At 38.9% G+C, this 26798-nt stretch overlaps 1 protein-coding gene across 2 annotated transcripts in view; it reads right to left on the bottom strand.

The window, feature by feature from the left end:
• Positions 1-1745: 1745 nt before the first annotated feature.
• The window catches only part of LOC126162904 (endoribonuclease LACTB2), a 110271-nt gene continuing 85218 nt past the window's right edge, over positions 1746-26798 (bottom strand). Inside the window, exons 4-6 of one of the 2 annotated variants that reach the window (XM_049919715.1) lie at positions 19915-20113; positions 8642-8770; positions 1746-2060 (exon numbers count right to left, since the gene is read on the bottom strand). In XM_049919715.1, the coding sequence (XP_049775672.1) occupies positions 1929-2060; positions 8642-8770; positions 19915-20113 (460 nt within the window). In that variant the 3' untranslated portion in view covers positions 1746-1928. Of the gene's footprint in view, positions 2061-8637; positions 8771-8855; positions 8992-19914; positions 20114-26798 lie in introns of those variants that run through there. The other variant, XM_049919716.1, reaches the window with a different exon arrangement.

Here is a 26798-nt window from a genome sequence, read left to right as displayed (position 1 = left end):
TTTTTGTGAATAATTTAGTAGATCAAAACGGCAGATTCCATTGAGCTCATAGGAACAACATTGGGCACCCTTCAGTCCAAATGGAAGCCAAATCTATGCAGTCTGTTACCACAGCTGAGTCAGAGCCATGTTCCTTTGTCTTTGCCACCGCACAACTCAGCTGGTAGGAAATTAATATAAATAAGCCTCTGTGTTAATCTGAAACAAAGTTACACCTTATAATGGTTACAATAAAAATAAAGAAAATGCAGTAGTAACGAAAATTGTGAAAAGAATTCTGTATGCACAAATGAGTTGATGAAATGAAATGACATAAGTTAGCATAACTTACAAGAACTATTACAGCAGTATTGATAATCATGAAACAAACTTTTTAGGTTATTTTCTTCTGAAAGCTAACTATGTACATCCAGTTTCATTTAAAAAATGAATACATTTTGGAGAATTGCATCTAAACTGCGTTCAGAATGACACTGTTTCAACGTTAATGACCCATCTTTGGATGAAAGACAACTCTGTCAACTATGTTCTCGTGCAACCCTGTTGGGTTGTTTTAGGGAACCAATATTCAAGAAAGTCTTTGCAAGAGCTTTGCTGCCTCTATCGTATGTTGCATAAGAATTATGAGAGCAGGATAAATAAGGATATGAACAAAAGCATATGGTTGGCCATTTTTTCCTTGCATCATCTTTAAATAGAACATAAAAAAACTGCTATTGTTGGTACGAAATAACCACTGCCATGCACAGTACAATGGTTCTTGGAATGCATATGTAAAATTAATGGTACAAGAAATTTTAGTAAGACAAGAACAGTTTTCAGTGCTGATCTTTTTAACTGAATCATACAAGCATTCATCTTAAGTGAATTGAAAAACCATGGAATGCCTGAATCCACATTTTTATTAATTCATTAAGTTCACAGGGTTGCATTTTATGCTCAATTGTTACAACATAAATGGGAAATAATTATTTAAGATATGTGCAGAGAAATGGAAGACAGTATGCTGTTTGATATTCTGTTTTAGTATATAAGCTTATTTTGGGTTTATTGATTTCATCAATACATCATGTTATTTATGAATTTAAATTTTACTCCACTTCGGATCAATTACAAATAAGAACATGTAATAGTATTTATTGCACAATAAAGCATCCATTTATAGTATGAGCAATAGAAGTATAAGAAAGAATGATTGTTGCAAAGCATTTACACGATCTCACAAACTGCTTTGTTGCAATAACTAAATTGTCCATTAAAATATAAATTCCACAAATTATGCATCAAAATAATATCTGCCATCTCAAATTTTGTAGTTTCATGTACGGTACAGTACGGTAATTCATCTGAATTCAGACTAACAAGGTTCTTAATCATACAATGGCTTCTACCAATCATTTGAATGTTTGCCAAGGACATCTCTGTCTCACATGCCGCCATTAAATACTGTATATTAGCACCACAACATATCCTCCACTGTATTCAAAGAATCAAATAGCTACAGTATGTTAATGTCCATTATTACATGCATGTATCTACTTAACTGTGCCATTTTGTCACCGATAAGCTAAATATTAACTTATTTCTAGAACATTCTGCTTATTTGAGTCTGCAGCTGGGAATATTGTAATACCTACACCACTACAGGATTTAACTGAAATCTGTAGCACTCTGTCTAAATATGAGTATTTGTAATTTCAATATTCTTGCTTTTAATTTTAAAATAGCTGCTCATGGAAATGCTAGTTAGTTACTTCATCCCAAGACACTGTTTTGAAATGACTTCCAAATTGGTTCTGTACACACACACACACACACACACACACACACACACACACACACAGCATTACAAGTTAACAACAGTTTTCTTCCCTCATTTCTGTTTATTATTCCATTATTGTACTGAAAGCAAAATTCCAGCATTGCAATTACAGGCATGATTTCACTTCAGCAGACTGCCACAGTGATTCATGTTTTGTAACTTTCCCTTCTTTTAACAACTTCTGAAGGTGGTGACCAACATTTACAGCTGCTGCAGGATACAGATGTTCAGGTGTCTCCTGAGAAAATATAAAAATTACACATAAGTTTCAAGTGTATTTAATTCTTAACTGTTATTGCCACTGACAATAAGAACTTATTTCAGCTCAACTGTGATCTCGAAAAACAGGTTTCAATTACACTTTGCATCCTTGCTTCTGGTTTGGAATGAAGTTATAGTACTCTTATGCACAGGTGTTAAACTTCCATTGAAAATAAAGCAGGAAATTTATAATCCCATCCAATTCAAAGGACAATTAAAAACATACCTCACTAGTAATCTTCCTACAAATTATCAGAATATCTAGATTCAACAATTGAAAAGTTTTGTTAGGTATGTGGCAAATAACAGTGTTCATTTTAAGGCTGCCTGAGAACTAATGGTCTGTTGTAAACAGCACTCTGTGTGGATAACTATTTTCTTTGAATAAAACCTCTGTAAAATCACCAGCACTGATAAATATGAGCACTTTCAAAATTGTCTATAGTCTAGCTAATAACTGTGACACTACATGGTCTGTAACAAAATTCTGTAAGAAGATATAAAGTTCAGGGTTGTAGAAATTTTTTATTTCCTTTTAACTTTTCTGCCTCTTGCATCAATCTATTAGACATAGTGATTAGACCAAATCACCACACAAAAATGACATAAAATGGCTGTTGTTGTTGTGGTCTTCAGTCCTGAGACTGGTTTGATGCAGCTCTCCATGCTAATCTATCCTGTGCAAGCTCCCTCATCTCCCAGTACCTACTGCAACCTACATCCTTCTGAATCTGCTTAGTGTATTCATCTCTTGGTCTCCCTCTACGATTTTTGCCCTCCACACTGCCCTCCAATGCTAAATTTGTGATTCCTTGATGCCTCAGGACATGTCCTACCAACCGATCCCTTCTTCTAGCCAAGTTGTGCCATAAACTTCTCTTCTCCCCATCTAATCTACAACATTCTTCTGTAGACCACATTTCGAAAGCTTCTATTCTCTTCTTGTCCAAACTATTTATTGTCCATGTTTCACTTCCACACATGGCTACACTCCATACAAACACTTTCAGAAACAACTTCCTGACACTTAAATCTATACTCGATGTTAACAAATTTCTGTTCTTCAGAAACGCTTTCCTTGCCATTGCCAGTCTACATTTTATATCCTCTCTACTTCGACCATCATCAGTTATTTTGCTCCCCAAATAGCAAAACTCCTTTACTACTTTAAGTCTCTCATTGCCTAATCTAATTCCCTCAGCATCACCCAACTTAATTCGACTACATTCCATTATCCTCGTTTTGCTTTTGTTGATGTTCATCTTATATCCTCCTTTGAAGTCACTGTCCATTCCATTCAGAATTACAATGTCATCGGCGAACCTCAAAGTTTTTATTTCTTCTCCCTGGATTTTAATACCTACTCCGAATTTTTCTTTTGTTTCCTTTACTGCTTGCTCAATATACAGATTGAATAACATCAGGGAGAGGCTACAACCCTGTCTCACTCCCTTCCCAACCACTCCTTCCCTTTCATGCCCCTCGACTCTTGTTTCTGTACAAATTGTAAATAGCCTTTCGCTCCCTGTATTTTACCCCTGCCACCTTTGTAATTTGAAAGAGAGTATTCCAGGCAACATTGTCAAAAGCTTTCTCTAAGTCTACAAATGCTAGAAACGTAGGTTTGCCTTTCCTTAATCTTTCTTCTAAGATAAGTCATAAGGTCGGTATTGCCTCACGTGTTCCAACATTTCTACGGAATCCAAACTGATCTTCCCGGAGGTCAGCATCTACCAGTTTTTCCATTCATCTGTAAATAATTCACGTTAGTATTTTGCAGCTGTGGCTTATTAAACTGATAGTTCGGTAATTTTCACATCTGTCAACACCTGCTTTCTTTGGGATTGGAATTATTATATTCTTCTTGAAGTCTGAGGGTATTTTGCCTGTCTCGTACATCTTGCTCACCAGATGGTAGAGTTTTGTCAGGACTGGCTCTCCCAAGGCCGTCAGTAGTTCTAATGGAATGTTGTTTACTCCCGGGGCCTTGTTTCGACTCAGGTTTTTCAGTGCTCTGTCAAACTCTTCACGCAGTATCGTATCTCCAATTTCATCTTCATCTACATCCTCTTCCATTTCCATAATATTGACCTCAAGTACATCGTCCTAGTATAGACCCTCTATATACTCCTTCCACCTTTCTGCTTTCCCGTCTTTGCAGAACTGGGTTTCCATCTGAGCTCTTGATATTCATACAAGTGGCTCTCTTTTCTCCAAAGGTCTCTATAATTTTCCTGTAGGCTGTATCTATCTTATCCCAAGTGAGCTAAGCTTCTACATCCTTACATTTGTCCTCTAGCCTTGCCTGCTTAGCCATTTTGCACTTCCTGTCGACCTCATTTTTGAGACGTTTGTATTCCTTTTTGCCTGCTTCATTTACTGCATTTTTATATTTTCTCCTTTCATCAATTAAATTTAGTATTTTTTGTGTTACCCAAGGATTTCTACTAGCCCTCGTCTTTTTACATACTTGATCCTCTGCTGCCTTCACTACTTCATCCCTCAGAGCTACCCATTCGTCTTCTACTGTATTTCTTTCCCCCATTCCTGTCAATTGTTCCCTTATGCTGTCCTTGAAACTCTGTACAACCTCTGGTTTAGTCAGTTTATCCAGGTCCCATCTCCTTAAATTCCCACCTTTTTGCAATTTCTTCAGTTTTAATCTACAGTTCATAACCAATAGATGTGGTCAGAGTCCACATCTGCCCCTGGAAATATCCTACAATTTAAAACCTGGTTCCTAAATCTCTGTCTTACCATTATATAATCTATCTGATACCTTTTAGTATCTCCAGGATTCTTCCATGTATACAACCTTCTTTTATGATTCTTGAACCAAGTGTTGGCTATGATTAAGTTATGCTCTGTGCAAAATTCTACCAGACGGCTTCCTTTCATTTCTTACCCCCAATCTATATTCACCTACTATGTTTCCTTCTCTCCCTTTTCCTACTGTCGAATTCCAGTCACCTATGACTATTAAATTTTCGTCTCACTACCTGAATAATTTCTTTTATCTCATCATACATTTCTTCAATTTCTTCGTCATCTGCAGAGCTAGTTGGCATATAAACTTGTACTACTGTAGTAGGCATGGGCTTCATGTCTATCTTGGCCACTATAATACGTTCACTATGCTGTTTGTAGTAGCTTACCCGCACTCCTATTTTTTTTTACTCATTATTAAACCTACTCCTGCATTGCCCCTATTTGATTTTGTATTTATAACCCTGTATTCACCTGACCAGAAGTCTTGTTCCTCCTGCCACCAAACTTCACTAATTCCCACTATATCTAAGTTCAACCTATCCATTTCCCTTTTTAAATTTTCTAACCTACCTGCCCGATTAAGGGATCTGACATTCTACACTCCGATCCATAGAACGCCAGTTTTCTTTCTCCTTATAACGACGTTCTCTTGAGTAGTACCTGCCTGGAGATCCGAATGGGGGACTATTTTACCTCCGGAATATTTTACCCAAGAAGACGCCATCATCATTTAACCATACAGTAAAGCTGTATGGCTAACAAATGCATACTGTCAGAAGACATTTAAATAATGTAGGAAATATAAACAAATAACACAGCTTCTGCTTTAATATCAATCAGGGCTGTCAAGTTTAAAGTGTCTGTTGAAGTACATCTACATCTACATGCATATTCCGCAATCCACCATACGGTGAGTGGCGGAGGGTACCTCATACCACAACTAGCATCTTCTCTCCCTGTTCCACTCCCAAACAGAATGAGGGAAAAATGACTATCTATACACCTCTGTACGAGCCCTAATCTCTCTTATCTTATCTTTGTGGTCTTTCTGTGAAATATAAGTTGGCAGCAGTAAAATGGTTCTGCAGTCACCCTCAAATGCTGGATCTCTAAATTTTCTCAGTAGCGATTCACGAAAAGAACGCCTCCTTTCCTCCAGAGACTCCCACCCGAGTTCCTGAAGCATTTCCGTAACACTCGCGTGATGATCAAACCTACCAGTAACAAATCTAGCAGCCCGCCTCAGAATTGCTTCTATGCCCTCCCTCAATCCGACCTGACAGGGATCCCAAACGCTCGAGCAGTACTCAAGAATAGGTCGTATTAGTGTTTTATAAGCGGTCTCCTTTACACATGAACCACATCTTCCCAAAATTCTACCAATGAACCGAAGACGACTATCCGCCTTCCTCACAACTGACATTACATGCTTGTCCCACTTCGTATCGCTCTGTAATGTCACGCCCAAATATTTAATCGACGTGACTGTGTCAAGCGCTACACTACTAATGGAGTATTCAAACATTACGGTTTTTGTTCTTATTCATCTGCATTAATTTACATTTATCTATATTTATAGTTGCTGCCATTCTTTAAGCCAATCACAAATCCTGACCAAGTCATCTTGTATCCTCCTACAGTCATTCAATGACGACACCTTCCCATACACCACAGCATCATCAGCAAACAACCGCACACTGCTATCCACCCTATCCAAAAGATCATTTATGTATATAGAAAACAACAGCGGACCTACCACAGTTTCCTGGGGCACTCCAGATTATACCCTCACCTCCAATGAACACTCACCATCGAGGACAACGTACTGGGTTCTATTACTTAAGAAGTCTTCGAGCCACTCACATATTTGGGAACCAATCCCATATGCTCGTACTTCATCCATGGTTCACAAGATATCATGTGAAAAAAGGGCGAGTTGCATTTCGCAGGAGCGATGCTTTCTAAAGCCGTGCTAGTGCATGGACAGCAACTTCTCTGTCTCAAGGAAATTCATTATATTCGAACTGAGAATATGTTCGAGAATCCTGCAACAAACCTATGTTAAGGATATTGGTCTGTGATTTTGAGGATCCGTCCCTCTACCCTTCTTATATACAGGCGTCACCTGCGCTTTTTTTCCAGTCGCTTGGGACTTTACGTTGGGCAAGAGATTCGCAATAAATGCAAGCTAAGTAAGGAGCCAATGTAGTAGAGTAAGTCTGTGGACATTAATGAAAAAATCATGCCATATACCTAAACAGAGAGAGAGAGAGAGAGAGAGAGAGAGAGAGAGAGAGAGAGAGAGCGCTGTTCCCACTAGATCTAATGTGATCAGAAGCCTCCAAGTGGGTCACTTTCAGAGACAGGTCAGCTACAATAAAACTGCCATTGTAAACTGAGAAACAGGCTCTGTTCAGGCATCCAGGAAGAGACTAAGCACAAGGATGAAACTACAAATTTGTAACTGTATTGAATTCTGTTTAACAATACGCTGTATTGAGACATGTTAACTATACATTGCAAAGTCTATAATAATAGGATACACGAAATGATGGAGGTTACCAAATGTGGGTACATTTGCATTTCATTATTTTAGCCTCAAGTTGGCAAGAGATTTTTTACTGGCATGAGACTGTATTAATATGTTTTCAATGTTAGAGTATTTAGAAATACTGGGAAAATTGTAAGAATTGTGTGCCTTGTTACAAGCACTATTTAAGGAAATCTCAGTTGTGGCTAATTAATTCTATAAAAGACCTTACTGGAGTACAAGACATAAAGACTTGTACACAGGGTCTATCAGATTTGCCTGTTTTTAAACCTTGGAGGAAGGGGAGAAAAAGGAACAAAGAAAAATTTTGTATAGGCATATCCCCAAAAATAATTGACTTTTGAGTTAATAATGAAAACACATTCTGCAAAGTTCTTGAGTGTGACACTCATAACAAATGTTCAAAATGTCCTCTGCTTGCTTCTATACATGCATGCAGTTGTCAGATCATAGACTGTTGCACCATTTCCACCTATCAAACTCCCTTGGGTGGAGTTCAGTGGTTTTGTAAGCTTCCATGATTTGTTGAAGTATGTCTGCAACTGAATTCAAATGTTTTAGGTGGCCCCAGATAAAAATCCCAATGACTGAAGTCACAGACAATGTGCAGGACCCTAACTATCCATCTGTAACGGTAGATACCATCCACCTTATCGCAAACAATGTACTGGAGGGCAATCATGTGTACATAAACCACATGCTTCCCTGTATTTGGAGGAGCACTTGCTGCATCAAGCCTGGAAGAGTGGTCTGAATAAAGTCTTTCTAGACAGCAGCTGTAAGACCTACTGAAACAATATTCAGAGTGTTTCCTACAATTCCTACACACACAGCATTAATAGTTAACTGCTATTAGTGTCTAACCTGAATTGTGCCATGAGAATTTTCTAAGACCTGCAAGCTGTGGTTGTGAAAATTTGCTATTCCTTCTCTTCTAAATATTGTCCCCTCTGTAAACAAGACTAAAGACAAAAAATGACAAATTGGCAGTTGGTGCAACAAATCATCAGCAAAAGTTCTCTTGTGCTCGGTGACTGCTGACAAAATACCCTGAACGTGTTGACAGTTATAGGGATACAAGAACTACAAGTGAAGTTCCCCAATCAAGAATGACAACCATTGGTGCTGTCAGATGAGTCAAAGTGTATATTAACAACAGTCAGGCATATCACAGTAACTTCATTTACTGTTTGAACAGTGCATACATAAAAAATGATAAGCTTCTTCATTATACTCACCACATATATAATTTTTACCAAATCCATTTCACTGAACTTTTTTGTGGTATTATTCCTCATGACTTCCAGAATCTCATTTTCTCTCTTAGTTCTGTGATTTATGTAGAATTCAATTTTTGTGAGAGGATCCTGCAACAAAATATATAGATGTATAACTGTATGTTTCTAGTTGTGAATGGAGTAGCATATGGAATTTAAAAAATGTCTTACATACATTTGATAATGATGGTTAATTTTTGGCAATATGTAGACATTAAGCATCATTTATGTAAATATGAAAAAAGGACTGTGTCTTCCATAATGGCCATATTCTTTGCTGTTTCCTGTAGTTCGTGGTCATTTACTGTGTTCTGTAAATCCCATCAAGAACGAGAATGTTCAGGTGTGTCCAAAGTGTCAAAGTATACATTAACAACAATCATATATGCCATAAAAACTTAATATGTACACTGTATCAACAATAAACTTTCACTATGCTGCTTAATGCAATGCTAGCTAAATTTAACCAAATAAATTAGAAAGAAAGTCGCTACTTTGGAAAGAAGTTGCTGCTTCCTCAGTTACATTAAATAGCTGTTAGTTGCTCAACATTTCCGTTATTACACTGGTATTTTTAAAAGAAAATAGTTACCTACATCTGTAAATAAATAGTGTTATTTAACATAAATTATTATTTGGCATGCAGCTTTACAATGAACATTGCTACATGCTGTGTACCTAACAGAACTTTCCAACCCTGAATCTAAATAGTTAGATAATGTGTATAATGGTAATTAATGAGGTATGCTTTTAATTTTCTTTTGAAATGGTTAGGATTCCAAATTCCTTGCTTCATGTTAAATGGGGGCTCGTTGAATACATTTGCACAGGAGTAAATAACTTCACTCAGCACCCAAGGCAAGGAGGCAAAGTCTACTGGAAAATTCTTTTTGTTTATTGTACTGTGATTGTGAAAGCCATAGTTAAGCTGAAGCTGATTTTCATTGGCAGTGTGGGATTTCTGTTGGGTTGTAGCTGAAGGAAACACTCTCATTTCTGTAATATCAGTATATTTCATACAGATGTCCATATTACAAGAAGTCCACTAACAAACAAGATGGTGTGGGCCGTTAGTTAACAGAGTCAAAGAACTTGCAATGGCAGAGATATGTCATTCGTACTTGTCAACACCACAGCAGCAACAATAACCATTAACAGGTAAAGGTATTGGAAAGTGAATGTAAAAATTCCAAGCTCCGTAAAACAGCCCCTGCTAAATGTGTTGTTACTACTTAACGCAGCATTTTTACAGCTCACTTCTACAGAATAAATGCTTTATTTACTTCAGGTGCACTGACCTCAGAAGATAATTTTATGCGACAGCAGATACTGATAATATGCGTGAAAAATCAATACCCTTGTCTTTCAATTTAGTAGTTCTCTTTATCAGTCTCCTGTCCCAGTCAATGACTTTGAAAAAATTGTAAACATTATCTTCTATTTTTCATGATCACAAAAGTCTTTTCCCAATCTATGAAGCGTACATGCAGTTCCTTATTTACTCTAATAATTCCTTTCATCAATATCCTCACATACACAATTCTGTACCTTGTTTCTGGACCTCTCCTGAATTCAAACTGATCTTCAGTCAGATAATTTTAATTTACCAGCTTGTCTGAAAATAAAGAACGATCTGCGGACTGTGATGTAAACCTGCAACCTTACCTTTCACAGGCAAAACTCACATTGGCTGAGCTATCCATTGACAACTCACAACCCACTCTTACAGCTTTCCTTCCACCAGTATTTCTCTCTTAGCTTCCAAAATTTACAGAAGTTCTACACAAATAGTCCCATTAAGTGTGCAGGAGAACTTCTGTGAAGGAAGAGCTGAGGATTTTTTCAAAGTAGCTGCTTTTGTGTGTAGGTTGGAACTTAAATAGTGGCAACACCACTGTGGAGATGCTATGCAATGGAATCTACTGTTGTCCTTAATAGCACACGTTGCTGACATACGTACGTTACCTCTGAGCAAATGGACTCACCTGTCCCACATCACAGGTTCGCACACAATTGAGGGAAACACAGTCACTTGTGAGTAAGTGGTCTAACATAACGGTGTCACTATGTTTTCGAAACAGGAACAACAGAGTTGGATCAAGATTGAATGTGCCAGAGGTCGTACAGCATGTCAGTGTCTTCAAGGTCTTCAAGAGACATGGGAATCAGCATTACCATACAGAACAGTGGCATGTTGGGTAAAACCATTCAACAAAGGTCAGAAAACTGTGGCAGACATGCATTGGGCAGGTCGTTTTAGCGTCTCGGAAGAAGTAGTGCATGCTGCTGCTGCATTGGTGGACAGTGATCGACGTCATACAATTTGTGAACTCGCCCACAAAACTGGATTAGTGCATACGACTGTGCTTCGCATCCTGAAGGAATGCCTGGGCATGCGAAAAATTGCATCACAATGGGCTCCGCATGACTTGACGGAAATGCAGAAATGGATGTGTTACGATGCTGCTCAGACACACTTGGAGTGCTATCAACATGGAGGAGAGGCTCTCTTACGCCACATCGTAACACTGGACAAGACAACAAATGGCATCATTATGGGTTGCCGCAAAAGTCAAAAGTGCGTCAGGGCCCCAGTATGGTGAAAGTTATGGTGATTCTCGTGTACGACTGTGATGGTGTTATCCTAATGCATTATGACTCTCCAAGGCAGACCGTCAATGCACAGTATTACTGTTCGATTTTAGAGCATCACCTGCAACCAGCTTTGCAAAAGAAGCAGCGACACTTTCTGTGCAAACCCACTCATCATTTTGCATGACAGTGCACAGGCGCATATAACATAAGCTCTGGCTGCTCTTTTCGGTTGAGGGGACTGGGAAGTACTGTATCATCCACTATACTCCCGGACTTAAGTCCTTGTGACTTTGAATTGATTCCAAAGGTGAAGGAACCACTTTGTGGCATTCAGTTCACAACTGTTTCAGAGATTTGACAGGCAGTAGACCACTCCATTCGCACCATCAACAAAACAGGCTCTGCTAACGGTATATTATGCCTTCCACATTGCTGGCAATGGGCTCTACACAACGATGGTGACTACCTTGAAGGACAGTAACAGGTGCAAACATGTAACTCTTTCGTATCGATTGTGAATGAATAATTGCCACTATTTAATTTCCACCCCTCATACTTACATTGTTGTTGTGGTCTTCAGTCCAGAGACTGGTTTGATGCAGCTCTCCATGCTACTCTATCCTATGCAAGCTTCTTCATCTCCCAGTACTTACTGCAACCTACATCCTTCTGAATCTGCTTAGTGTATTCATCTCTTGGTTTCCCTCTACGATTTTTACCCTCCGCGCTGCCCTCTAATACTAAATTGGTGATCCCTTGATGCCTCAAAATATGTCCTACCAATCGATCCCTTCTTCTAGTCAAGTTGTGCTACAAATTTCTCTTCTCCCCAATTCTATTCAGTACCTCCTCATTAGTTATGTGATCTACCCATCTAATCTTCAGCATCCTTCTGTATCACCACATTTCGAAAGCTTCTATTCTCTTTTTGTCTAAACTATTTATCATCCACATTTCACTTCCATACATGGCTACACTCCATACAAATACTTTCAGAAATGACTTCCTGACACTTAAATCTGTACTCGATGTTAACAAATTTCTCTTCTTCAGAAACGCTTTCCTTGCCATCGCCAGTCTATATTTTATATCCTCTCGACCATCATTAGTTATTTTGCTCTCCAAATAGCAAAACTCATTTACTACTTTAAGCGTCTCATTTCCTAATCTAATACCCTCAGTATCACCTGATTTAATTTGACTACATACTTAAATACTACATATGCCTTTTTAAAAATGAAGTAAGCTAGAAGTAATTCACATAATATAATTAACAGTGTGAGTAAGTTAGCACTAGTTGTAACTGTCAGGACATGTTATAAAAGTAACCTACAATGGCTGTTTCTGTCTGTTATTGTATAATGTGAATCTCTCCACATCTCTGAAGGCTCTCCCATATTATTTACAGAACACAATGTGTGAATTAATCAAACCCATGTCCAACCATTATTATAGCCACTCCCCCCCTCCCCTCCCCTCCCCTCCACACACCACACACAACTTCATCATGAGTTTAGCTATGCTATAAGTTTTCAATCTAAGACCCAAAAGGGTATTATTCACATTGTCTCAGGATATGGAAGCCTACACATGTCTGCTCAATGCCTCAACTGAGTGGTGAGCAGTTACTCTTATTTTTTTCCATTGTTTGTTTTCCCTAATATTTGATTATCATCCCTAAGAATGTCTCTACATCAAATGCAAGTATAACCTGATGTCACCTGTGATTTAAGCTTTTTGGAGGAAGATCTTTCTGAAGAAGATAATGTAATTTTACCTTTAGGTGTGCAGAAAACAATTTGGACTGCAGCTGCATTCAATTAGGAATGAAATCACATATACCAGCACAAAAATAACATCATGTCTTGAGTAATAGCACAAGCCTTGGATGACACTTTATGAAGAACACACAAATTGAGAGCTTAGGGAGTCACTCTGGCAACAGGGGCATTCACATACGAGTCTAATTGATGCAATGCTCACCACAATATCCATCATATTACATTGAATCCCAATTTTTACACTATACCTAAATCACAGTATCAAAGTGATTGACAGATCAATACAGAAAGCTGTGACACTGTTGGATCACCACTACCCCCACATCAATATGGCCATGGCAACAACAGCTGTTCAGTTGACTACACTCCTTCGTACATTTCCTGTTAACCTGCAGTATTGAGTTCACTGTGGACGATTTTTAACAGTCTAGTCACTTTTCTGTTCATTTTTGCAGTCAACTGCAGATATTTTTTATATATTGTATGAAAATCTGCACTTAGAAACAAAGAACATAATGAAATTGAACCATAAAAGTTACATTAGGAGCTGTAATCATCTTTGCACAGCAGTATAACAGCGTAAAATAAAAGAAAGGTGTAACCAAGCTCGTTCTCTGGTTGGTCATTGCTGTGGTAGTTCTTTGATAAACAACTAGCTATCAAGAACTTTATTATAATGATCTGAGTATATATCTCTTTTTAGAGTTAAATAAGAATACTGGGAAAATATTTTAAAAATCTTATTAGTTAGTTACATGTTTCACAGATCATTTGAATGCTCCTTTTATTGATATGATGAGTTCTGTTCTCACCTAAAACAAATGAGTGTAAAATAAAACAGAAGCAGGAACAAGTGATGGATAATAGTTTAAAGCATATTGTGCCAGAAAGGCTAGACCTGAATCAAATTCAGGGGATAGGCTGTAATCAGGAGTTGAAGCTCCATTACCATGAATGTGGTAAAATCCTGCAATGCATTTTCAATACTCGTGTACTCTCAACAGTGATGAAAGCAAATTAATGTATAAATTCCAAAATCTTCAAAATGAGATCATAACACTATGACTTCTCAGTACATTTAGTCATTAATGATATTTGTTGCTAAAAATTAAAAAATCACTTCCCCCTCTTTGTGACTCTCAGCAGTATCATTGTTTAGATGTTTAGCTAGCAGTAGGAGGTAAAGAAGCAGCTAGTCAGTAGAACTGAGGAACTAGCAGTCTTCCCTCCATACAAAGCAACAAGATCCCTTGTGATTTTATTACGTTAAATTTAGCCTGAGTAAGCACACAGTATATGTAGGAATTCAACCATAGTTAATAACTAATGTACCTTCTAACAGCTGTTTCACATTTTAATGTATAGATTCGCCCACTCCACAACCTAAAATGTTTCTCTTTGAGATGGGAATGTATAGAACACAATGAATAATTGAGTAAAATAAGGTGGATATCTCCGGAAATCACCCACCCCCCCACCCCACCCCCACCCCACCCCCACCCCATGTGACTGCTACCACTACTGCTAAGGGCTTTCTTTGCATCAGCAGTAATAGCACCTAATAAATATGGTAGTAGAAATTCGTTTGTTGGATATAAATAATGGTACCTATCGAGATAACAAACCACTGAACAGCTGAGTTGCTGAAAGATTGAAATGCACCTAAACAAGACAGAATTCTAGCAACATTAGAAGTCTTGTTACATGCATATTGATGACTCAGCACCTTGATTAGTCAATGAACTGTTAATTTTACTCTTCCATTACTTATTAGTAATGGCACCTGAGCTGCACAAGAGAGCAGTCATATTTCAAATGGTGTGCAAGCACTATTAACAACTGATTTGGTCAGGAATCTGCATGCAAGTATCATCAATCTTGAAATTTGATTATCATGATTCAAGATCCACATCTACTTTTAGCAAATATCTCTTCCCCACAATACTGTTCAAATTCTGATTCTCCCTTCACCAAACCCATTTCCTCTTGTGATGATTGTATGTCCCTTAAATTTTAGTGTCCTGCAGCACAACTCTAGTTTGTTTCTTGTTTTTCTCCAGCCATAATTTCCTAGATACAGCTCTATGTTTCTCATGTGGTTTTCCCCGTTTCCAATTTCTGCATTCATCCATCCATATTGAAAAACTGTGACGCAGTTGCCAATCCAGTTCTTAATTTCCAAAGAATTACAATCCACGTATGCATATTTTTAACATAAATGAGCTATAGAACAAGCATTCCTTCTTAAGTGCGTGTAATAAGATATTTCTGCCCAAATTTAAACAAGCTACAGAAGCAAGGATGAAGCTGGGAGGTTAGTTGTCTGTAACAGTAAGTACATTTACATTAATGAAGTTCTAAAAGTGCAGACAATCAAATTATCTTAACCATCAAAGATGATGCTATAGAATGCATTATGAGAGAGTTACTGGAATTTATGAAAAGCCAGAACTCAAAGCAAATTTCAGCTAAACAAAATATCTGACATCAGAACAAGAATACTTAGGTAAGCAGAGGAAGTATTTAAATACATTAATTTTGTAAACTCCACCTGCATTAAATACTGGGCAGATTGAATATCCCAGTAGATGCTGCTGTCAGTCCAAAGCTGAATAAAGAAGGATAATTGGAACATAAAGAAGCCTTAAAAGAAAGGCCAGAACACTTCTTGAGGCAAATCTTGTAGGCTTAATACCTTAGATCTCACACTGAGCTCGACTCAGATTAATCTCCCCTTTACCTTCAACTTTCTAGCATGCTGGGAATAACAGGGACAAAGCAACTTCCCAAGTCCCTAGTAAAGGCACTTAGTTATCTCTGTAATTGGATTCTGGGCAACCAAGAACATTGTGGGAGAGTTTATCAAAGAATCCCAAATTTCTTAAAATGTAAATTGAATATCAATACACTTCTCAAAACTGGCAAACTGAAGCAACTACAAATGCATTAGACCAACTTAACAACCAAACTGTAGCACTAAAAGAAATGAGGCACGTTGTTGAAAATCATTTTGTTACAGAGAACTATAGATACAAGTAGAAACCAGTTGTCACTGTCCCTAGCAAGCCAATGCAATTTGGCACTGGATATGCAATGTAAGAAATATCATATATTCAGCACTAAACTTTACATCTTTATCTGAAATAATTCCTGTGTTATCAATCAGATCCAAAAACAAAGCCTGTTCACTCATCAGTATCTATGCACCTACTAATAATTGCAACCAAAAATACACACAAAGAGCAGTGAACTTCTGGGATCTAGGAGAAAGTACAGTCAATATTCCATACCATCATATTAATATTTTATTCAAAGTAGAAACTAGTAAGAAAAATAAATTGCTCCAGGTAATCTTCAAAACAACTCTGATATTCTCCATGTAAACAGTTGCAACCATAATCCTTCCAATGCACTAGAACTCATAAATATACACCCTTGAAAACTACCCAAAACATTGACATATGTCTGAAGAAACACAATGTAACTGATGGAATGACACATGTGAAAAGGCCATACAACTTACAAACAAAACCTGGAAAAACTGAAATTCCCACAGGACCACATAAAAGTCACAAGAGTTCACCAAAATTCATAAACAGGCTCAATATCATCAGATTTGATTTGAAAGACACCAATATGACCAGAAGAGCTGGTAGAAAATGAACAAGATTTCAAGGAAAACAATACACGTAACTACTATGTAACGTTTAAAAAGAAACTGCCAGAATATCAAGAACCAAGTCAGATTGAGGCTTTGGAAACAAATAATGAACAGCACTGTGCCTTTTAACTGTGTATCAACCAAAACTGACTCAATTTTCCAAAATCCTAGGCCAAAGTGAAATTCAGAATATCCCCCATTAGAAGAAACTGAGGAAATAACATGTGAAGTAACAAGGCACCAGAGGAGGGGAGGGGGGGGGGGGGTTGTAGTCTCCAAAATGTGGAAAAAAGAGACAAAAGACTTGCTGAGAAACTTCATGTGTTTCTTATTTATCTGACTCAGGTGGAAGAAATTCCTGGTGTCTGTGGCATTGAAGTTTAATCCACCCTTTATGTAAGAAAAGGAATAAAACATATAAATAACTACAGAGGGATTTCCCTGGCACCAGTCACCTACAAAACTCTGTCAAAAGTCTTGGTCTGTCCAGCAAATAACTGGCACGATTTAGGAACAGCATAACATTTCAGAAAAAATTCTCTGTCTAAAAAAACCATCTTACTTGTTTGCAAAGGCAGGCAGATGATGATCACCTTGTAGAGTTCAAAAAAGCATGTAGTTAGATAGATAGACATACATAAATTAATATGCTCAAAGCTAATTAAACAAACATTAAACCAAACTACATCAAAAGTTAAATTCTCAGGTGAAATATTTGACAAGAAGATGGACTGTCCACCCTACTGTCCAATCTTGTATTGCACAAAGTAATCAGGACCTGGGAGAAAGAAGTTAAAGGAATAATTATTGGCAGACTGTATGAAAATAAAACCCACAGCAGTGTCTAGTCTATGCTGACAACCCAGCATTTCCTTCAAACAATAAGAAAGAAGAACTTGATTGCATAAATCTCATGAATAAAAACTCATCACATCTTAGGAACTCCTCAGTATCTAGATGGACATCCCGCTGCTGCTGCTGCTGGTGTTGTTGTTGTTGTACTCTTCAGTCCAAAGGCTGGTTTCATGCAACTCTCCATGCTACTCCATCCTCTGCTAGCCTCTTCATCTCCAAGGTAACAACTGCAACCTACACCCTCCTGAATCTTCTTATTGTATTCATCATTTCTTGGTCTCCCTCTACAATTTTTGCCCCCCACCCCCACTCCCCGTCCCACACACACACATACACATACACACACTCACACACACACACACACACACACACTCTTCCCTCCAGTACTAAACTGGTGATTCCTTGGTGTCTCACAATGTGTCCTACCAACTGATCTTTCTTCTAGTCAGATTGTGCCACAAACTTATTTTCTCCCCAATTCTGTTCAGTACCTCCTCATTGGTTATGTGATCTACCCATCTGATCTTCAGCATTCTTCTGTAGCACCACATTTCAAAAGCCTATGTTCTCTTTTTGCCTGAACAGTTTATTGTTAATGTTTCACTTACATACATGGCTACACTCTGTAAAAATACATTCAGAAAAGGACTTTCTGAACTTAAAACTGTACTCGATGTTAACAAATTTCTCTTCTTCAGAAACGCTTTTCTTGCCATTGCCAGTCTACATTTTATATCCTCTTTACTTCGAACATCACCAGTTATTTTGCTGCCCAAGTAGCAAAACTCGTCTACTATTTCAAGTGTCTCATTCTATAATCTAATTCCCTCAGCATCACCTGATTTAATTCGACTACATTTCATTATTCTCATTTTGCTTTTGTCTATGTTCATCTTATATGCTCCTTTCAAGACACATCCTATGCTAACTCAATTCAGATACCTAGGAGAAATCATACAGCCTCGATTTCTTATGTTTTCTCAGCATGATAGATTAATGGAGTACAGCCTAGTTTTTTTCTGTTTCATGCACCAGAGTGGTTGGAGTCCATGCAGTGAATAAACATAGCAACGCAACTCACAGCACCTGAAGAAGATGACTGAGTCCGTCATCAAAATATTGTGCATAAAATGGAAACAACAACTTGTCTATATTCCCAGAACTACACCATTAATTGTGCAGCCATCATTATTAAATAATGAAACAAACACACACACTCTCAATCACAAAAATTGATGAATCATCTGAAGCAGACACAACAAAAAATCGATCTCCCAGAACACAAAACTAAGACAGCACAACATGGTAACAAACACAGTCGTTATATGCAAAGGAAGCTTTAATAATTGGAGACAGATCAAAATTCAAGATAGAGAAAAGCAACAATGAATAATTTTTGGCCTCAGAGGCTACCAAGCTAGTTTAACAGTTTTGCGCTGTGGTGGTCCCACTGGAATGAGTCAAGGTAAAAGTTTTGTAATCTCTGCTATACATTCAGAATTCTTGGGCAGTCATGATATAAACATACTAAAAACTGTTTATCATGGACTTGTGCACTCAGTAACAGCAGAGGGGGTCATTCATAGAACAATTTTCATCGGGAAAAAATAAATAATAAAAGTAATAAGAGTGTACTGATCCAATCTGCCACCAAACCCATTTTTCAAGAGCTTAATATATAGCCAGTCCTGTGTATCTGTATTCTAGAAACGGTTTCACCAACCTTGTTCTCTTTACAACAAATGGAGGAGTCCACAGCCATGATGTAAGAAAAAAAAGCAAACATTCATCTGCTGAGACAAAGATTAAGCAGAAGTCACAAGGGACTATGAGGTGAGAGATATGGGTAACCTACTTTTCAACAAACTACCCCTATCAATTAGAAACAAAATCAATACCTTCTATTGATGAGAACCAGAAGGCAAACTTGCATTAACTATGTGACTTTTTCCTCTCCCTTTTAGCCACTGTTGTATTTTGCACAATATGTGCTGAATTTTCATGTATATTTTTATCTGTTTAGCTCCTTTAGATAAATGTTAGGTTAATGCTGTCATTATTAAATATCTGTTGTTGAAAATATAATCTATAAAAATGTAATTAATATCAGCCCCATGTCTTTGTAATATGTGTGGGCTTCAACTGAACAAATAAAGTTCAAATGGGCTTCTTTGTTGTGCATGATGATATAAAATAAAATAGAAGAGAAAGAAAGTGGGGTACATGTTGTAAGAGAGAACTCTCAGCAAGGTGACATCTGGCAGAACAGAATTAAGCAACAAACTGTGTCGCGTGTGAACAGTCATTATGCATTTTAAGTAAATAAAATGAGCAACACTTACATCCACTACTGGCCCATGTCCAGGATAGATCAGACTGGGCTTCTCTTTTAGTATCAAATGAAGGGATGCCATGTAATCATACAAATCTTCGAATACTGCTGTCCCTTCGCCCAGAATACAGTCTCCACTGAATAACGCATTTTCTTCTTTCAGTACCAGTGTGATATGATCTGTAGTATGACCTGGAGTGTGCATAATCCTACATAATAAATTTCACACAATAAATAATTTCACAAGCCACATCTTCCTAAATAAAACAGGAAAACATTAAATTAAACATAAATAAAAATAAAATTCTCACTTCAAAGCAGATAGCAATTAGAACATACAATCTTTTCCTTGGTATACAGTCAATAATTTGACCATAGACCTTGCCGTTGGTGGGGAGGCTTGCGTGCCTCAGCGATACAGATAGCCGTACCGTAGGTACAACCACAACGGAGGGGTATCTGTTGAGAGGCCAGACAAACGTGTGGTTCCTGAAGAGGGGCAGCAGCCTTTTCAGTAGTTGCAAGGGCAACAGTCTGGATGATTGACTTATCTGGCCTTGTAACAATAACCAAAACGGCCTTGCTGTGCTGGTACTGCGAACGGCTGAAAGCAAGGGGAAACTACGGCCGTAATTTTTCCCGAGGGCATGCAGCTTTACTGTATGATTAAATGATGATGGAGTCCTCTTGGGTAAAATATTCCGGAGGTAAAATAGTCCCCCATTCGGATCTCCGGGCGGGGATTACTCAAGAGGATGTCGTTATAAGGAGAAAGAAAACTGGCGTTCTACGGATCGGAGCGTGGAATGTCAGATCCCTTAATCGGGCAGGATAGTGGGAATTAGTGAAGTTCGGTGGCAGGAGGAACAAGACTTCTGGTCAGGTGACTACAGGGTTATAAACACAAAGTCAAATAGGGGTAATGCAGGAGTAGGTTTAATAATGAATAGGAAAATAGGAATGCGGGTAAGCTACTACAAACAGCATAGTGAACGCATTATTGTGGCCAAGATAGATACAAAGCCCACGCCTACTACAGTAGTACAAGTTTATATGCCAACTAGCTCTGCAGATGACGAAGAAATTGAAGAAATGTATGATGAAATAAAAGAAATTATTCAGATAGTGAAGGGAGACGAAAATTTAATAGTCATGGGTGACTGGAATTCGAGTGTAGGAAAAGGGAGAGAAGGAAACATAGTAGGTGAATATGGATTGGGGCTAAGAAATGAAAGAGGAAGCCGCCTGGTAGAATTTTGCACAGAGCACAACTTAATCATAGCTAACACTTGGTTTAAGAATCATGATAGAAGGTTGTATACATGGAAGAACCCTGGAGATACTAAAAGGTATCAGATAGATTATATAATGGTAAGACAGAGATTTAGGAACCAGGTTTTAAATTGTAAGGCGTTTCCAGGGGCAGATGTGGACTCTGACCACAATCTATTGGTTATGACCTGTAGATTAAAACTGAAGAAACTGCAAAAAGGTGGGAATTTAACGAGATGGGACCTGGATAAACTGAAAGAACCAGAGGTTGTACAGAGTTTCAGGGAGAGCATAAGGGAACAATTGACAGGAATGGGGGAAAGAAATACAGTAGAAGAAGAATGGGTAGCTTTGAGGGATGAAGTAGTGAAGGCAGCAGAGGATCAAGTAGGTAAAAAGACGAGGGCTCGTAGAAATCCTTGGGTAACAGAAGAAATATTGAATTTAATGGATGAAAGGAGAAAATATAAAAATGCAGTAAATGAAGCAGGCAAAAAGGAATACAAACGTCTGAAAAATGAGATCGACAGGAAGTGCAAAATGACTAAGCAGGGATGGCTAGAGGACAAATGTAAGGATGTAGAGGCTTATCTCACTAGGGGTAAGATAGATACTGCCTACAGGAAAATTAAAGAGACCTTTGGAGATAAGAGAACCACTTGTATGAATATCAAGAGCTCAGATGGAAAGCCAGTTCTAAGCAAAGAAGGGAAAGCAGAAAGGTGGAAGGAGTATATAGAGGGTCTATACAAGGGCGATGTACTTGAGTACAATGTTATGGAAATGGAAGAGGATGTGGATGAAGATGAAATGGGAGATACGATACTGCGTGAAGAGTTTGACAGAGCGCTGAAAGACCTGAGCCGAAACAAGGCCCCCGGAGTAGACAACATTCCATTGGAACTACTGACGGCCTTGGGAGAGCCAGTCCTGACAAACTCTACCATCTGGTGAGCAAGATGTATGAAACAGGCGAAATACCCTCAGACTTCAAGAAGAATATAATAATTCCAATCCCAAAGAAAGCAGGTGTGGACAGATGTGAAAATTACCGAACAATCAGTTTAATAAGCCACAGCTGCAAAATACTAACACGAATTCTTTACAGACGAATGGAAAAACTAGTAGAAGCCGACCTCGGGGAAGATCAGTTTGGATTCCGTAGAAATACTGGAACACGTGAGGCAATACTGACCTTACGAATTATCTTAGAAGAAAGATTAAGGAAAGGCAAACCTACGTTCCTAGTATTTGTAGACTTAGAGAAAGCTTTTGACAATGTTGACTGGAATACTCTCTTTCAAATTCTAAGGGTGGCAGGGGTAAAATACAGGGAGCGAAAGGCTATTTACAATTTGTACAGAAACCAGATGGCAGTTATAAGAGTCGAGGGACATGAAAGGGAAGCAGTTGTTGGGAAGGGAGTAAGACAGGGTTGTAGCCTCTCCCTGATGTTATTCAATCAATCTGTATATTGAGCAAGCAGTAAAGGAAACAAAAGAAAAATTCGGAGCAGGTATTAAAATCCATGGAGAAGAAATAAAAACTTTGAGATTCGCCGATGACATTGTAATTCTGTCAGAGACAGCAAAGGACTTGGAAGAGCAGTTGAATGGAATGGATAGTGTCTTGAAAGGAGGATATAAGATGAACATCAACAAAAGCAAAACGAGGATAATGGAATGTAGTCGAATTAAGTCGGGTGATGCTGAGGGAATTAGATTAGGTAATGAGACACTTAAAGTAATAAAGGAGTTTTGCTATTTGGGGAGAAAAATAACTGATGATGGTCGAAGTAGAGAGGATATAAAATGTAGACTGGCAATGGCAAGGAAAGCGTTTCTGAAGAAGAGATATTTGTTAACATCGAGTATAGATTTAAGTGTCAGGAAGTCATTTCTGAAAGTATTTGTATGGAGTCTAGCCATGTATGGAAGTGAAACATGAACGATAACTAGTATGGACAAGAAGAGAATAGAAGCTTTCGAAATGTGGTGCTACAGAAGAATGCTGAAGATTAGATGGGTAGATCACATAACTAATGAGGAAGTATTGAATAGGATTGGGGAGAAGAGAAGTTTGTGGCACAACTTGACCAGAAGAAGGGATCGGCTGGTAGGACATGTTCTGAGGCATCAAGGGATCACCAATTTAGTATTGGAGGGCAGTGTGGAGGGTAAAAATCGTAGGGGGAGACCAAGAGATGAATACACTAAGCAGATTCAGAAGGATGTAGGTTGCAGTAGGTACTGGGAGATGAAGAAGCTTGCACAGGATAGAGTAGCATGGAGAGCTGCATCAAACCAGTCTCAGGACTGAACACCACAACAACAACAACAACATTTAGTTATAAAAGTGATTCATCATCATACTGACTGGATAATGAATGTGATAAACAGGATGAAATCCAACTGCATTTATTGTCTTTAAATATGAGTTTATTCTATCCAAATTTGAATATCAAAAGTGGCAAAAGTCTCCTTTGTGCACTATTTTTTCCCCTGAATGCTGCAACATTACATAACTGAATGCCCCTATCTACAAATGGTAGTGGAGTGATAGCAGGCAGTCAATACTTGAATTCTGCACTCAGTGTCCAATCGTGAAGATTTTTGCCCAAAGTAAAATAATGTTTTTATCTATGGTGCTAGTATAATAGTTTAATAACACAGGGTGTAATCATAACTGTTTAAAATGTTCTATAGTGGTGTAGGGGAAGTCAAGAGAAACAATTTGGTATAGGACACTAGCGGTCTATCAAGTGGGAAAATAACCTCAAATTGGTCTACAAAAGCCACCTAAGCTACAGTTCATGCGTGCCACTTGAGATTTTTAATGTTGTCTCATCCTCTGATGCCTCTGGCTTAGTCATTGTTGTGAATTATTTAGGAATAAAGGAGATGCCTCACCAAAAGGCAGAAGTGCTATAACGCTGATAGATACACAACCAAAGGTGCAGACTTAGCTAGCTTTCAGAACGACATTCCTTTTTCGAACTGTAGGGGAAACATGCACACAAACACACATGCACTCACATGTACATGCCTGTCTCCTGCTCACGGTGAGAGTACTTGGGTGAGGTGGCGGTGCAGGGTGGTGTGGGGTGGGTGAGGAATGGAGAGACGGTTGGGAGGACGCGTCTAGTGGCTTGGAGGGGGAGTGCGGAGCTGTCTGTGGGCTAGCTGAGGGTGCAGGTAGAGGGGGCAGTGGCAGACAGCTGGGCACGCGATTTCACAGATTAGGGCATGAGATGACAGCACACAACTATCTGACACAAATTGGGACAGGGGATGGTGTGTACACACACACACACACACACACACAAAACACTATTGGGTGGGGGGTGGAGGGACAGTGAGTTATCTTAGGTTTATAGCAGAGAGGTTACAGGAATGAAGGATGTGCAGTAAGGACAGCTCCCATCTGCATGGCTCAGAAAAGCTGGTGGAGGTGGGGAGGATCCAGATGGCACAGGTTGTGAAGCAGCGATTGAAATCTCACATGTTGTGCTCTGCCACTGGGTGGTCCACCTAGTTTTTGGCAACAGTTTGATGGTGACTATTCATTCTGGTTGACAGCTGGTTGGATGTCATACCAATGTAAAACACTGTGCAATGGTTGCAGCAGAGCTGGTGTATAACATGGCTCCTTCCACAGGTGGCCCAGCCTCTGATGGGGTAGGATAAGCCTGTGACAGGACTGGAGTAGGTAATGCCGGGTAGGTGGATTGGGCAGGTCTTGCATCAGGGTCTTCCTCAAGGGTATGATTTCTGTGGCAGGAGATTTGGGGGTGGGAGTGGCATATGGATCATGCACTTGTGGAAGACCCAGATGCAAGAACTGCCCAATCCAACCACCCAGCACCACCTACTCCAATCCTGTCACAGGCTTGTCATACTCCAGCAGAGGCTGGGCCACCTATGAAAGCTCTGCTGCAACAACTTCACAGCATTTTACATTGGTGTGACAACCAACCAGCTGTCAACCAGAAAGAATGGCCACTGCCAAACCGTTGCCAAAAACAAGGTGGACCACCCAGTGGCACAACATCCAGCAGAGCACAATATGCGAGATTTCAATGGCTGCTTCACAACTCATGCCATCTGGATCTTCCCCACCAGCACCAGCTTTCCTTAACTGCACAGATGGGAGCTATTCTTACAGCACATCCTTCCTCTCTGCCTAGACGTAAGGTAACCCACAGTCCTCCATCCTCCAACCAAAGAAGTGTGTGTGTGTGTGTGTGTGTGTGTGTGTGTGTGCGCGTGCGTCCACGCACACGTACACCATTGCCTGTTCCAATTTGTGTGCCAGCTGCCCCCATTACCTGCTTTCCTAGCTAACCCACAGACAGCTCCCACTCCCCCCTCCCCCCGCCCAAGCTGTTAGACACTTCCTCCAAACCCTGTCCCTGCTTCTTGCCGCTCTCCATTCTTCACCCCACCCCATTCCACCATTGGCCAGAAAAGGGCTGGCAGTTGACCAAGCACAATGTAGGGAGACAGATGTGTGTGTGTGTGTGTGTGTGTGTGTGTGTGTGTGTGTTTTCAAAAGGAATTTCATTCTGTCTGTACCTTTTGTTTGTGTATCTATCGATGACACAGCGCTTCTGTCTTTCTATGAGTCATCTCCTTTATTCCTAAATAAGTCGTAATGCCCAACCAGAACTTTCCATAGATTATCATAAAGATTTTTACATAAAACTTTCCCCTGACAGTAATGAAAGAAAAAAAGACTTTTGTAAACATTATGCAAAAACTTATTATCTTTACAATTCATTACAATTCAATCTAAAGTTAACCCCTAACAGCACAGTAGTTTCATAGTAAGAGCAACAAGCAAAATTAATAAGTTATTATTAATTTTATGCTCAACTTTGATGGCTGATCCATTACCTGTGCCATCTGGATATTCCACTCCCCTCCATTCCCATCCTCCTCCCCCTGCACTAGCTTCTCTGAACTTTATAACACATCCTTTGATCCCACAGTCCTCCTAGTCCGAATCTCCTAGACTATGTTCCACACCCATTTCCACCCCTGTCCCTATGGCTCCCAATCCATTCACACCACAAGACTCGATCCGTTGTGAAGAATATCATTGAATGTGTTCTTAAAAAATTTGCAAATTCTGACGTAAGATTTACTGCAAGCACTTAACAAATTTTTGAACACAAATTACAGTATGCTGACAGTAAATCTTAAACTACAAGTCTGTTACCTAATTAAAAGTACCAAAAAAAATTATGTACTATTATACAAGCCCATTTGATTCTTAACCATGTTGGCTTGAATTAACCACTCTGTTACAAAAAAATTCTTTATATTTCAAAGCAGGTGCTAGCTTTCCTTGGCTTGTACTCAGTCTACTTCCATGTATTGCTAATGGACATTCAGTAATAATTCCATGGTTACCTCTGTTTCTGCTAGTGACTATTAAACTAAAATAATAAGGTTGTTGGAGGTTTTCAATTAGGGGAACTGTGGTGATGTCTCCAGTTACACTGCCACCATCACAACCACATAATTCACATTTGGTGCTGCCAACAAAAGACCAAAATGAGAGCTCTTCCATTGCTCCAAGAAGTGAAGGAAGAATGGGGCTAATGGAACTCATACATGT

The sequence above is a fragment of the Schistocerca cancellata genome, chromosome 2 (assembly GCF_023864275.1).
Source record: "Schistocerca cancellata isolate TAMUIC-IGC-003103 chromosome 2, iqSchCanc2.1, whole genome shotgun sequence".
NCBI classification, from domain to species: domain Eukaryota; kingdom Metazoa; phylum Arthropoda; class Insecta; order Orthoptera; family Acrididae; genus Schistocerca; species Schistocerca cancellata.
Note: the sequence above shows the minus strand (reverse complement) of the source record. Positions and strands in the feature narration are given on the sequence as shown.